Below are 13307 nucleotides of genomic sequence, written 5' to 3' on the forward strand. Positions count from 1 at the left end.
TGTGGTCTCCAGCCGGAAGAGAGAGACAGTCAATAGAAAAGCTGGATTTCTTTTTTTTTTGTTTTTCATTCTGAGTCTGCTCTGGTATTTATGTTCATGTGTGTGACTTTAGCTCTCTCTGTACAACCTGTAGGCCACTCACACATATTCATAAAAATAACAAAAATTAACAAAAAAATTAAAATCTTAGTGCATCCTCTTCTGAAAAATAAACCCAAATTGTAGAAATAAACAATAAAAGCAGGAAAAAAGTTCGAAACCTCATGGTTTGTTTCTTGGTTTGTTCCCCAAATCTAAAAAAATGTCATCATACTCGTTCGTCACAGCTTCCATATTTGTCCTTTTTGTTTTTTTTTTCCTTTTGTTTTACTATTTTCAGCTGCGGGGTTTAGGAAAACTAAAAAAAAATACACTTTAGAAAAAGCCTTCCTGGTGTGACAGGGTCAGTGTATGTGACTGAGGTTCACGAAGCCCTGCCCCGCTGCCTTCGCCATGCTGATGTCATCTCCATGATCCTGGTCCTCCACTGTAGTGCAATAGTGTGCTCCAGGTCCGGGCAGTCCCACTCCGGGCCCCAAGAGGGCGCTACAGAGAGCCGGAGGCTGCGGCCTGCAGCTCCTGGAAGGTACTGTCGAAGCAGCGCTTCAGGTCCGAGTAGGTCACAACCAGGACGCTTTTCTCATCCCGAGACACCAAGCTGATCTTCTCAGGAACGCCCGCGTCCAGCTGTGTGAGCACACGAAGATAGTCAGAAAAAATAAATAAATACAGCCGCTTGACGTTTGATTCTGTAAGAAGACGTCTTTGAAGTAGAGAATAAGCCATTAGTCACTCGTCAGATAATCAATTCAAATCATTTTTTTCAAGCAAAATCATTGCCAAACGTTCTCGACTTAAAGTTTCTCATGTGAGGATCTTGCAATTTTCTTGTGTGTGACAGTAAACTAATCCTCTCTGGGTTTTGACATCACATTGGGCCTTTCTTCACTACTTTCTGCCAATTTTACACCAAACGAGCTCATACTGAACCACATATGACCTTCTAGATTGGAGATATGGATATATTGATAAATGAAACAGACAAAATGTCACAGCTCTAGCCAGCTTGCCACTTGGTTTATGATACAGTGGAAAGAGGAAGAGCAGAAGAGCGCAAATAAAACAACTGAAAAATCGACATGAAACTGAAGTCGGTTAAAAGGCACACAATTCTAAACACGTGTGTCAGATCTGGAAAGCAAGGCAGAAAATTACCTCACAAACTAGTTCAAAAGTGCTGAAAGCACATTTCCTCTGCCCCTGCCATGACCAGCTGGTAACCAAATACCAAATGTCACCGATGGAAGTAGGCCAGTAATAGACCTACTTTTACTCTCTCTCTTCTGCAATCGGCTGGCAAAGGCAGGCATGTTATATTAGCCAGCGCACATGAGGCATCAACAGATGTGCTGAAAATAGGCCACTTTGCATGTTTGACTGGTGTTTTCACTATGAAGGGCAGCTAATTAAATTTCTGCATGTTCAAATATGATCAGTGCAGTAAAAGAAAGAGAGGGAAGCTCACTGACTTTGTTGAGGCAGGAGACGATGTGGCTGAGGTCGATCCAGGGCGTCCCCGCTTCCGTCACCTGGTGAAACAGGTGATCCCGGAAAAGTTTCAACAGGTAGCGGTCGCCTGTCTCTGACCACGTTGGGTCCTTCTGAAACCTGATTCACACAAAACAAGGTCACACAGTAGTAAGAGAGCGACAAGCCACACACCGGTGGACCTTTATACAAGTGCTACTTACTCCGGCCGCTCGTTGATGGTGCCCAGTTTGGCCAACAGGCGGAAGAGACGGCCGTTCTGCACCTCCTGCAAATAGACAATGATTATTTTGTTTTATTGGACACTCAGCAGTGAAGAAGCAGGCAGGACACAAAGGGAGAGAGAGGAGTATGACACTTCAGTTGCACAGAGGGGACACATCATAAACTTAAAAACAGATTTTAAAATTAAGGCCGTATCATTTCCTTTACAGACTGAAAATGACAAATGTGAGGTAACTAACATTGAATCTGGCATCAAGAGAGGAAATGGATGCTGCTGCTGGAGGCACACTTACAGAAAGTAATAACAATGCTTCAGGACCGTTGAAAATAAATATGCAAACAAGCAAATGAAAGAATGCACACACCAAGAAAGAACAGAATTAATTAATGAAGTAGCATTTCTAATAATAAGGCTGAGGCGACGTGACAGTCCTTCTTAAAAATAACAACGCTGCTTGTCGCTGCAGGAAAAACTGTCAGAAACTGAAACCTCTGTCACTTGACTTTCTGTCCATACATGGTGCTACACCAAAAGCACTTCCTCCTTACTGAAAGTCAACCACAAAAAGCTGCATTTTCTTCTAAATACATCTATTTTTGTAAGCAGTCTTGTCTGATGGTAATCCAGTACTGCAGCCCAACATCACCATTGGATCCAACAAGCTCCTAAACAGCACCTGGAGTGATCTGTCAGCTAATGTATCTGAATGTGAGAGCCAGCTGCGGTAATATTGTCAAGTATGAGCACCTGCAAATACAATGAAAACTAGAGGTTTCCCCTGAAATCGTCCCAGGCTTGAGTTAAAAAAAAAAAAAAGAGGATAATGATGTCTCACATTCAATTTACATTTGTTTCAAAGAATAAAACATCAAACATTTCCTGATTATGAATAATATAACCTAAAAAAAACTGAAGCAACGCCAACCAAGCGTTGCAATGATGCAGCCACCGTGGCAGCCCGACAACGCTTCACATGAAATCCTACCCCATGACGCAGTTGAACTCCAGATAAGGGACTGCACACACACAGTATTTTGTGGTTTTAGCTTTAAAAGCTTAAAATTGTTTCAAAGAGGCTCATCAGGCAAATAAATAACAGTTACTACTATGTGAGCACATACACACTCTGCTTGCACACAATACGGAGACGGCCTGATCAACAGGAGACGCTCACGTTCTCACCACAGATACCAGCAGATCACAGGCAGGTTTGGCCAGAAAAGCTACCGAATTTTTTTAGAACCCCTCGCTTCAGTTCATGCCTTTCACCTGCTCTCTGAAGGGGAGGCAAAAACAACAAGACAAATTACTTAGTTTGGTGAGTCAGGGCGTAAGGGGAAGTTGGGGCATGAACGAGAAGAAAAGGTGAGGTGAGGGTCTGTTGTTTCACACATTCACACTCTGACATGGGGAAACTAAATTCAAGACGAGACTGCAGAGCCCACAATATACTATACGACATCCTGTGTGCACACAACTTCCCTCTTAGGTTCGCCAAACTAATGCCCTTTTTGCAGGCCCAACCCAAGATCAGCCAGAAACAAACACCACTGAATCATGTGTACTTTTGTATGTTTTCTGTCTCTCTTTACACATTTCCATATAAAAAAAAAACTGAAAAAAAGTAGAGCACTTAATATACCTTGGCCAGGTCCTCCTCAATGACATCATTCCTCATCTGCGATGCATCCAATTGTGTGTAGAAACGAGCTCCAATCATCGGCATAATGTCATTGACACTGCGCAGGCGAGACTGTTCAGTCAGCAGATACCTGCACACGCAAAAAAACATCAAGAGTGGGCCTTCAGATGAGTTGGAAAGGAAGAGCGGGATATCACTCAGTCTTTTTTTGGAGTCAGGACTGTACATAGATTTTGCATGAATGGGTAGCTATAAGGTGTTAACTCAGCCAATACATATTGAAGAAGTACAATGAATTGACCGAATCAGCTTTGGAGGCCGTATACACACGCTGTGTTCAACAGTTTAAGTCTACGAGCATCAGTCATGACAAGACACAAAAGTAAATTCTCATTTCCTCTACAGTATCTAAAAATCAAAGGCAAATGGATGTACTGTAAACATGGCGAGCTAAATGACTTTTGAGTTTGCACTTCTCCATCACGTCTAATCTTGACAGATATTCGCAGTTCCTCACCAACAGAATAAGGTCATAAAGTTCCATTCATGAATCTATAGTGACTTGGCCTGCAATAAACGCAGCGACGCACAACATCCATTGGCTGAGGTACAGTTTTGCGTAGTATTGTGGGTATTTTCTTCCAGACATTTTTGTGATAGAAAATCACAATTGTTGATGCAACTACCATCATGAACTACATAAATGGTATGGGTGGCTGGTGCGTCAATCTGAGTTCTGGGAAATGGATATTAATCAAATATACAGTGAATGTGACTTCTGTGGACACTAAAACGGTTTGAAAATATGGTTAATAAAATCATTTGCATCCTAAACTTTGACTCTAATCCTAAATTGAGGGTTCAAGCTGCTGATTTAGGGCAATACTAGTTGTGAAACGGAGGCTTTGTACTTCATTTTAATATAGATGTTTATCAAGATTTCACTGCAGACAGCATATCCTATCTGGTATCAGAGAGACAGAACGGATATTTACTGGCAAAGTTAGAGCCTGATACAGCACGAATGCCATGCAAACAAGGGGCTACGTCTTGTGGCTGGAGGAACAGAAGGCAAGTTGCTCACTGCCAACAGGTGAGGAGCTGAACAGACACTCAATCAAAAGCATGTGGTTACGGCAGTGAGTGCCAAGTGGTCACTTGGCCCACCAAAGAGTCTGTCTCGCCTGCAGAATGTTAACAAATTCAGAAAATGAGCACATATGATGTTACCACTGGAGAAGGTCCAGTCCATCCTGAGAGTGAGAGAGAGCCAAAAAGCCTCTAATTCATAGTTCACTCATCCATACAGGATTATTCTCCAACTGCATCCTCTCTACTCACCATCAAACCGCTCAGCTCCAAGGCTGCCCGTCACCTGGAGCCGACAACAGCACTGTGGTCGGACTACAGGAGGGAACTCTGGAGTTGTCAATGAACCACTAAGCTTGTCTTTTAGACGCAGCAGGCGTGAACTGTGGGTTTTGCACTGAGCACTGACTTCCACCTTGGCGGTCGTCTTAAAGTTAAGAAGTACTATTAATCATTATGTATTTTTCATGTTTTTAGAAGTCTGCTCACACTCATATAGGCACATAAAAAATATTTTTTTTGTTTTTTTGAGAGAGCCAGGCATTAGATAGACTTTACAGAACACACACTCCTTAATGCTGCACCCGCTCCCGTTCTTACAGAATGAGGTTCTTGAGGTCTGAAGAGTAGTTGATGGACACCAGCTCCATGGCCTTCTGCAGGTTCTCCCTTTGAATGCCGGCCAGGGAGTTACAAGCCAACGCCAGCACCACCTTGCCCAGCGACACTAGGTCTGCTTGCTACACCAGAAAAACACACACACAGATATACACGTTCAGTATCAGTTACATAATTTTTCAGTATTAAAAGAGTTTCAACCACACATGGTGGAGGAGATGAGTCAAAGTGAATTCATGTGTAACTGACCAAGATCTACATCATAGGAAGTACCTGGTACTGTGGCATTAGGGCAAGATGATTGGTCTGACTGTTGTCAAAAGTTAAGACATCAAATACCCCAACACAGTTCACCCGTAACCTGCAGAGATAAGAGAGCGTTCTCATTAATAGTTTGCATGTCTGTACTGATCATGCACAAACACATGGTGGAGGAAAAAAAAGGAAGCCTGACCTGAAATCATTCTTCTGCTTTTAGTGCATTTTACACTTAACATTCAAATCTAACCTTTCTGAGCTGGAAACTGAAAAACATGCTGTCTTCAGTGACACATGGTGACTGATGAAGTGAGTGCTGAGGCATTTATCGTGTGTGTACCTGGTCTTGCCAGTGATAAGAATCTTGCTGGGGTCCATGACACGGCAGGCTAGCCCGGCAGTGTGGATGGTGCGCAGGGCCGAGCTGAGCTGGACAATGTAGGCCCAGATCAGAGACTCCGGGAGCAGACCTGCGTGCTGCCGTGGAGGAGGAGGTTCATGTTGCCCTGCACATGGAGACATGCTTTATCACACAAACGCAGCTTGACGGGTGAGACAATGCCTCTGAGCTAAACCTCAAACTGTCATCAACTTCCTTGGCCTTCTCCTCTTCAGAAGAACAGTCTCTCAGATTTGTGACGTCACAATGAAATGCCATTTTCAGACAATCTAACCGCATTTTCATTATCGATTAATCTGTGAATTATTTTTTCAATGAATCAAAGGTCGCTACAATGTCACACAATGACAGTGAAAAATACCCACCAGAATTTCCAAAAGGCGTCAACAGACAACAGTCCAAACATATATTTTTAAACTATATAAAACTGTGAATTGCTCACAAATGAGGCTGGATTTAGCATTATTGCCCAAATCAATTTTAAGCAAAAATGCCAAATGCATTATTTCTTATAATAATGACTTAAGGAGCAGCCCGGTAATTCACCTGGTAGAACGCGTACCATGTATCAAGGTCAAGGCCCTTCCCGCAGCAGCCCGGGTTTAATTCTAGCTGAGGCCCTTTGTGCATGTCAGCCCCTCTCTCTCCCCTGCCTGTCCTGTCTCCGAAAACTGGAAAGAGCCGATTCTTTCTCCAACGATCATATAAAAGAGCAGGAATGCCAAAAAATTATCTTACACAAAAATGAAGAAACTTAAAATTAAAAATAATGCCAATTCATTTTTTGTTCTTTCAGCTCTAGTATGAACAAAATAAGAAGGAATGTTAACCATCAGTTCAGAACTTCGTCTGACTTGTAATATTCTGTGACTCCTCTCGCAAACACCAGTTTGCTTAAAGTTGCTCAGCATAGTGTTAGGGTGTGTACTACACAACAAAAGCCACAACGTCTCACTGAAAACACCAGCGATGGCTAAAATGTTTGTGTCTCCCGTGCAATGCTGTACGCTTCATACATTTTGGTTTATTGTCAATGTTTGCAACAGACTAAACAAAGCCCTGAGACTGCCTGGTTTTGCTTCCTCCGTCTGCATTCCTGTAGGTGGGCCATACAGCACCTGCACTACGATCAGTTTCAGCCACAGTTTCCTCCAAGTCCCCACGTCTCCCTTGCACAGACACACATACAGTAACTGCCAAACCAGGACACAACAGACTCCAAACAGATTCAAGACATGCACGAGAGCTTTTTCAGCCCTTTGAACTTCCTTTGAAAACCATCTTTACTGGAACTCAACTGAGTGCTTTTATAACACAACCCAAAGCCTTCAAATTGTTAGATGTGAGCACAACTGCATGCAATGCAGACATGAAAAACACACACCCAAATAGACTTGAGGCCAGTGACCTCATTAGCACATGAGTAAACAAACTCAAAATGTATGAAGTGGTGGGGGTGCAGCAGGGGTGTGTCAATGTGAGGGAGGAAGGGAGGGAAGACCAACTCACCCCACTTCCTCTTGGTAAAATACGAGTCTGCTGCTGGATCATTGAAGTGTCTGCTGAACATGGTTTCTGCACCCGCATGGAAGTCATAGGAGAACACCAAGGCTAGGGCAAACAGATGGAGAGGGAAAGAGTAAACAAAGAGCAACAGTCTCTAAACAGCTACACATACTTTTGTTATCCAACTATTGCCAAATAATAAAGTGTCAGGAGATAATCAGATGGGAGAATTAATTATAACACCCTAGTTTCTATAAGTGCATTGAATACTGCTCCTGCTGATTAACTTTTGAGGGCTAAAAAGCAAAATTTAAATAGAGCATGACTGCAACACTGCAGCAACAAGTATACCACTACCTTTTATACTATTAAATACCGCAGTGGTAAAAGTAAAACAATCAATAAACTTATGGAGCAGGTCAACTCTGGGTCTGGGTCATGTAAAAAAAACTAAACCACATCAAAGAAACATAAACATGGGATTAAGTTCACAAACAAGCTCAGTACATAAAAAATGTTTATACACATTACACACTCACAGTGGTCTCCAAAGGCCTTTGTGGTGAAGACCTCCCTCAATGTTACAGAGTTTGAGTGCTGAATCTTCTTCCACATGTCCACCAGCATCATGCACTTGGTGTTAACAAGGCGGAAACCTGGACACATTTTAAAGAAACACAATAGATATCTAGGAAACAAGAAATAAATAATTCAATTTAACATTATAACTACTTCCTGCGCCACTTTTAGATGAAGTATTTAAAAAAATAAAACAAAAATTCAATGGGAAGGCCTTTCCTCTGCTTTTGTGGTTGTAGCTAGCTAATGTTAGCTAACATTGCTGCAGCTTGCTGTAGCTTGGCTGTGCAGTGTGGTCTGGCTTTGGCTTTCTCTAAATATGACTGTAATTTGTTTTCCAGCATTCAGTGCTCATCTCAGTGGTCAGTCTCGCATATGTCATGTAAGCGCTTTGTCCAATTCCCACTGAATGATGCGCGCTCACACCTATGAAGCAAGCGCACGGGCAACTGGATGTTTACAGCAGTTTACTTACAAGGGTTTTCTAAAAGTTACACAAATAACCTTTAAAAATATTTCAAGGTGAGAAGAAAAAAATGTTTCAATTGAGCAGTGTTTCCATTTCTGCAAATAACTTGACTTATTTCCAATGCAGCATTAGTTGCTCCATAGATATTTTTAAATATAAAATCACTGAAACCACCTTTAAAAAAAAAATAAAAAAATTCTGAAACACTTTGAAAGGACGTGATTATCACAGGCAGCTGGTTGCTTAGAAATAAAGTCACCTTACAATTCAGTAGATGTATTCCATCATTTGCCACAGTGGCTTTTTTTGGTTGTGTGACATCAGTGTTATTCTTCTTTGAAAAACAATTTCTCATGACCGCGTTTCTTACCGTGTATCCTCCTCAGGCAGTAAGGCAGGTCATCCTTGCTGTTGACCGCCTTGTAGCAGGAGGTGATGTAGCTGAAATTGCTGGTCTTCTGCATGCGGTTTGGTGGGGGAAGCGGCTCGAGGGGGAAGAGGCTGTGGTAGCTGTCCACCTCAGATGGTACATCTGCCAAAGACAGAAGTGGTGTCAGAAAAAAAAAAAAACAACAACACGCAACTGCACAACCACATGCAATCAAAAACAGATCCAACAACTTTAAGTGGGGTCCATGTGAACGACATGTGGGTGGCAAAACCTAGAGACCACAAACATTACATTTCAACACCCTTTCATACACACATGAGGAAATCAACTCAACAATAGATTAGTACATGCAAACCAACAACGGAGCATCAAAATGGTCTTTTGTTCAATGCAGAGCACATCTTCCCTGAACTGCAAAATGTTCTTATTGAAACGCTGCCTCACACACAGAGACAATTTTGGATTAATATCAACCCTTTGTTGTGGCAGACTAGACCCTTTACCTGGGTTCTCTGAGTGGTCAATCTGGGCCATGGTTATCAGATGTCTGTTTATCAACTCCTGCAAGACAAATGAGAAGGTATTACATCAAACATCACCTCCAGAGAAGAAGATGGGGGAATGTATTTAGCAAAAAAGAAGGAGGACAAGTGGGAAATACCTGTCGGAGTTCATCAGCCATGAAGAAGGACGGGGCGTTGGCTTTCGGCTGCATGTAAGCCACATGGGGTGCAGTAGGGGGATAGATATGGTAGGTAGGAAACACCTGCGATGAAACCAGAAAGGAGACAGCTTCCTATTTATTGAGAAATGAAAACTAGTGTGATCATACATGTATTGTTTTGACAACTACGAGCTCACAGCTACGCAAATGGATGTGATGAAACGAAACTCTGATCAGGATTTGAATTAAGTGTTAAGACAGTGACACAATGCCACCCGAAGCCGGATTACAACCCCTAGTATTTATGATTGGGGTGTTTGCACTTGGTCTGCGCGAAAAAAGGAAACTCACAGATTGAAGCATAGTGTCCGGTGCAGGAATTCAAGAGTCAACACTCTTGCCTCCCAAAAGAACCTCAGATTAGATCAAGTTTTAAATGCAGACACATTCAAACGCAGTTTGGTTTGGTATTCTTCTCGTATTTCCTGACTGAAATACAGAGTAGGATGCTGTGTGAAGCACATACCATCCCAGCCATTGGTGCCGGGGTGTTGTCCGTGTAGAAGTAGGTGGTCCCCCCGACAGTCTCTTTCTGGATTATGTGAGTGCCCTGGTCAGCTGCGGTGGTGGGCACCATGTAGTTGGCAGGGTTTGGGGTGTGACTGCGCCGACGAGGAGCAGGTGAGGTGTGCGGTGTAATTTTTGGGGAGTGGAGAGGAGAAGAACCCGCAGACAGAGACATGCCTAAAATTGCGGACAAAAGGAAACATTACTTCAAGACTGCTGTTTCATCAGTAGCACATGTGGTGCCATACACAAGAGGGAATTCCCAAACTTGCTGAACTATACAATTTCAAAGTTAAAGATGGAAAACAAAACTGAGCCACATAGAAAGTAGACCAAAGGAGACACGACAAGGTGATTTCTCAGTTGGTAATGCTCCAAAAACCCTCACCTGGAGCCAGCGCAGCAGCCGTGGAGCTGCTGAGGCCAGGATGTGGGAAGAGAGGCGAGGGGAAGGCCTGGACAGTGGACTGAGCCATGGTGGCCATACGTGGAGCTCCCTTGGGGATGAACTCACTTGCTGCCGGGTTAGGAGCCTGGTGGCACAAGGAAAAACATGTAAGAGTCACATGAAACCGACTCGTCCTATTAAAGGCAATAAAGACGGAGACTGACAATAAATTCAGCCTTGTTAGGTTTCGCATACAAAAGTAAAGTCCTAAAGTACATGAGCACGTTAAAATAAATTCACTGTCTTTGGCGGGTGCTTCTGTGCTCACCTTTCTCCTTTGGGAAATGCTAAGAGCACCAAAATCACTAAACAGTGAGGATGTCGGGGAGTTCACTGGATCTGTGGGAAAACAAAGAGTGTAAGGAGCTGAGCAGTGAATTCACTGGATGAGTGCTGAGTGGTGCTCCATGGAGCAGCGTCAGAGTCTTACCATGAGTGCTGTGGCTGAAGTTCTTGGCACCATCGTTGAGGAGACTGGGAGAGCTGCTGCTGGTAGTCATCCGCTAAAGATAGTCAACAACATAGATGTGTTACAATAAGCACATGCTTATCAATACATTATCACTATTCATATATAGGGACCATGACATGCTCACAATAACAAACTTTTACATCAGTTTGAGTCATGCTGCATGTTTACACTGACTTTACATCTTCTTTCCTGTTGTACCTGCATCATTGAGTATTTAGACTCCACTGGGCTCCCAAACCCATTGACCCCAATAAAGCTGCTGCTGAAGTAAGAGTTGGTAAGATTGGCATCGCTCAGGGTTGCGCCCTCCATCCCTGGGACTGTGGACGACAGAAGCAAAAGTTTATCACACACTAGCTGCAGGGCGATGTGATACAACGGAGAGATAATTTTGTACTTTGATAGAGACCAGAAAGTAAAGCACGCATGTTAATGTCAGCACTGCTGCGTGTTTGCTTAACCGATCACAGAGTTAGTTATAAAATCTGTAAACAGTTCCACAACTGCAATGAGCTACAACTAAAGCCAGTCACAGGGCGATATATCAAATGTTTTAACCACAATTACTGGTTTAAAAGGATCAAAGTTAAAGCGGACGTAGTCAGCTCTGGACTTGCATGTGAGTGCGAGATACTTGCTGTTTGTTTACGTTGGGAAAACGCGGCGACACAACGCAAAAACAATGCCCGTGAACCGCTAGCGTAGCTAATCTAATGTTAGCAAACATTAAACTTATGGCACATCTCAACAGCCACACTACGCTTTGCATAAAAACATTTAACTGGAGGAAAACTACCAGTGTCAGCACTAAAACTGATAACGCCACTCTGAAGGCAAAGCTAAACGACTTAAAGTTAGTTAAAGCGGCTAATTTAACGCTAAGTTAGCTAACATACACGCTAGTTGGCTAGTAGCTACACTAGCTAACTTTAGTGGGTAGCGGATTTCTGCCCACTCACAGCTGTCATACAAAACAGCAGGCCTCCTCCATGTAAGCTGCAACAGCATGGATAATGTTATGTTTTGTTATAAAGTATAATACACTACTTGAAGACAAAGCTATTCACAAGACAGTTGAAGAGTAGCATATGTGCTAGCTGCATACAGAAGCCAACGGATGGTGTTTGGCAGGTAAACGTAACCCACGCTGTTTTGAGTAAAGAGGCCTCATAGAATCCTCGGACTAAATTTTAACAAAGCCCAACAGGGCCCAAAAGTAAAGTCATAGTCGGTCACCTCGTGTGAGGCCTTGTCTAACTGTAACTGACACTCACTGGTTAACAGCTGCCCCTCCAGAGACGTGCCTGCAGGACCCAGTGTTTCGCTCTTCTTGGGCACACCGGTCTGCCCACCGCCCGGGCAGGCCGCCGCGGAGCCACCGAGGGAATATCCCGCTGGAGTCCCGCCACCCCCGGCCATCGACAACGGGACGGGGCTACCGCCGCCACCGTGCAGCGGCAGGCTTGCCATGGACGGATCCTCGTGCAGGAACTGACACTCGTCTCCATAAAAGCAGGTTTTGTCTTTCGCGTAATATCGGCAAAACTTCACCTTGACATTGGGTATCCCGGCACCCCCGAGCGGAGCAGCTGAAGCTGGGAGTCCACTGTTCATGGCACCGCTGCTGCCGCCGCCGCTGCTGCCGGAAGACGCTCGCACATAGAGAGACGCAGATAGCTAGCGAGCTAGCCAGCTAGCCTGCAAACAGTTCCCCTTAAAGGAACGGAATAATATCACTTCAGCTGGTGAAGAACAGACCAAGGCGCTACAGTACTCACATTATAAGGCTACGATGCATTTTGGTTTTCGGAAATAAAATTGCATGAGTGGAATCCTGGTCGTCGTTGTTGTCGCTATCCATGCAGCTGCCTTCTTCGCCAAGTAGCCTGTTGTTTTTCGCTCGCAGTCAGGCTCCTCTGCTAGGGACCAGCTAGCATAGCTTTGCATTGTGGGTACAGTGTTTGGCAGCACTTACCTGCTGCAAATGAAGCCGCACATTCAACTTGCAGCGCTGGGATATTGTGAATGCAATAGAATAATGTAGCCGAAGGGGTTGAGGTCTGTTTTTTGCCAGATTTGCAGGATTTGTGCTCTTCAGTCTGTGTGTTCATTCGTCAGCTGGGTTAAAATTAGAATTCGTTTTATGGCCAAATTAACCCATGTTAACTTCTATCAACCGAATTACCTTATTGCTCCGTTTAATAACTTAATTTATCTGCACAAAAAAACAGATGAATTAGAATACATCATGACAAAAACAAGGGATGACCCAAAATACACGTAAAATAGGTTTATTTTATATTTCAATATGAATTTAACATTAATTTAGGGCAAAAAATTTAAAATCACGACAATTTTACTTGAAAACACACAGAAAAGAATCGCAACTCC

At 43.4% G+C, this 13307-nt stretch overlaps 1 protein-coding gene across 1 annotated transcript; it reads right to left on the reverse strand.

Annotated features, from left to right (window-relative positions):
• Nucleotides 1-334: 334 nt before the first annotated feature.
• On the reverse strand, nt 335-12937 carry pan3 (poly(A) specific ribonuclease subunit PAN3). Its single transcript, XM_070985701.1, has 18 exons — nt 12191-12937; nt 11115-11236; nt 10875-10947; nt 10713-10783; nt 10385-10529; nt 9956-10173; nt 9427-9531; nt 9269-9326; nt 8745-8906; nt 7866-7982; nt 7330-7431; nt 5761-5926; nt 5436-5523; nt 5145-5284; nt 3456-3585; nt 1791-1855; nt 1569-1707; nt 335-726 (listed from the first exon to the last, which is right to left on the reverse strand). The coding sequence occupies exons 1-18, from the start codon at nt 12528-12530 to the stop codon at nt 586-588; spliced, it is 2382 nt and encodes a 793-aa protein (XP_070841802.1). The 5' UTR covers nt 12531-12937; the 3' UTR covers nt 335-585.
• Between the last annotated feature and the right edge of the window lie 370 nt (nt 12938-13307).

The sequence above is a fragment of the Chaetodon trifascialis genome, chromosome 18 (genome assembly GCF_039877785.1).
Source record: "Chaetodon trifascialis isolate fChaTrf1 chromosome 18, fChaTrf1.hap1, whole genome shotgun sequence".
NCBI lineage: Eukaryota > Metazoa > Chordata > Actinopteri > Chaetodontiformes > Chaetodontidae > Chaetodon > Chaetodon trifascialis.

Bases quoted from the DNA above. Each gene is read 5' to 3' on its own strand.
- pan3 (XM_070985701.1), bottom strand. From the start codon at position 12,530: ATGAACAGTGGACTCCCAGCTTCAGCTGCTCCGCTCGGGGGTGCCGGG. The intron at 5,927-7,329 runs GTGAGTTGGTCT...CTCCATGTGCAG, and splicing joins TTTTACCAAGAGGAAGTGGG to GGCAACATGAACCTCCTCCT. The intron at 5,285-5,435 runs GTACTTCCTATG...TTTCTGGTGTAG, and splicing joins CCCTAATGCCACAGTACCAG to CAAGCAGACCTAGTGTCGCT.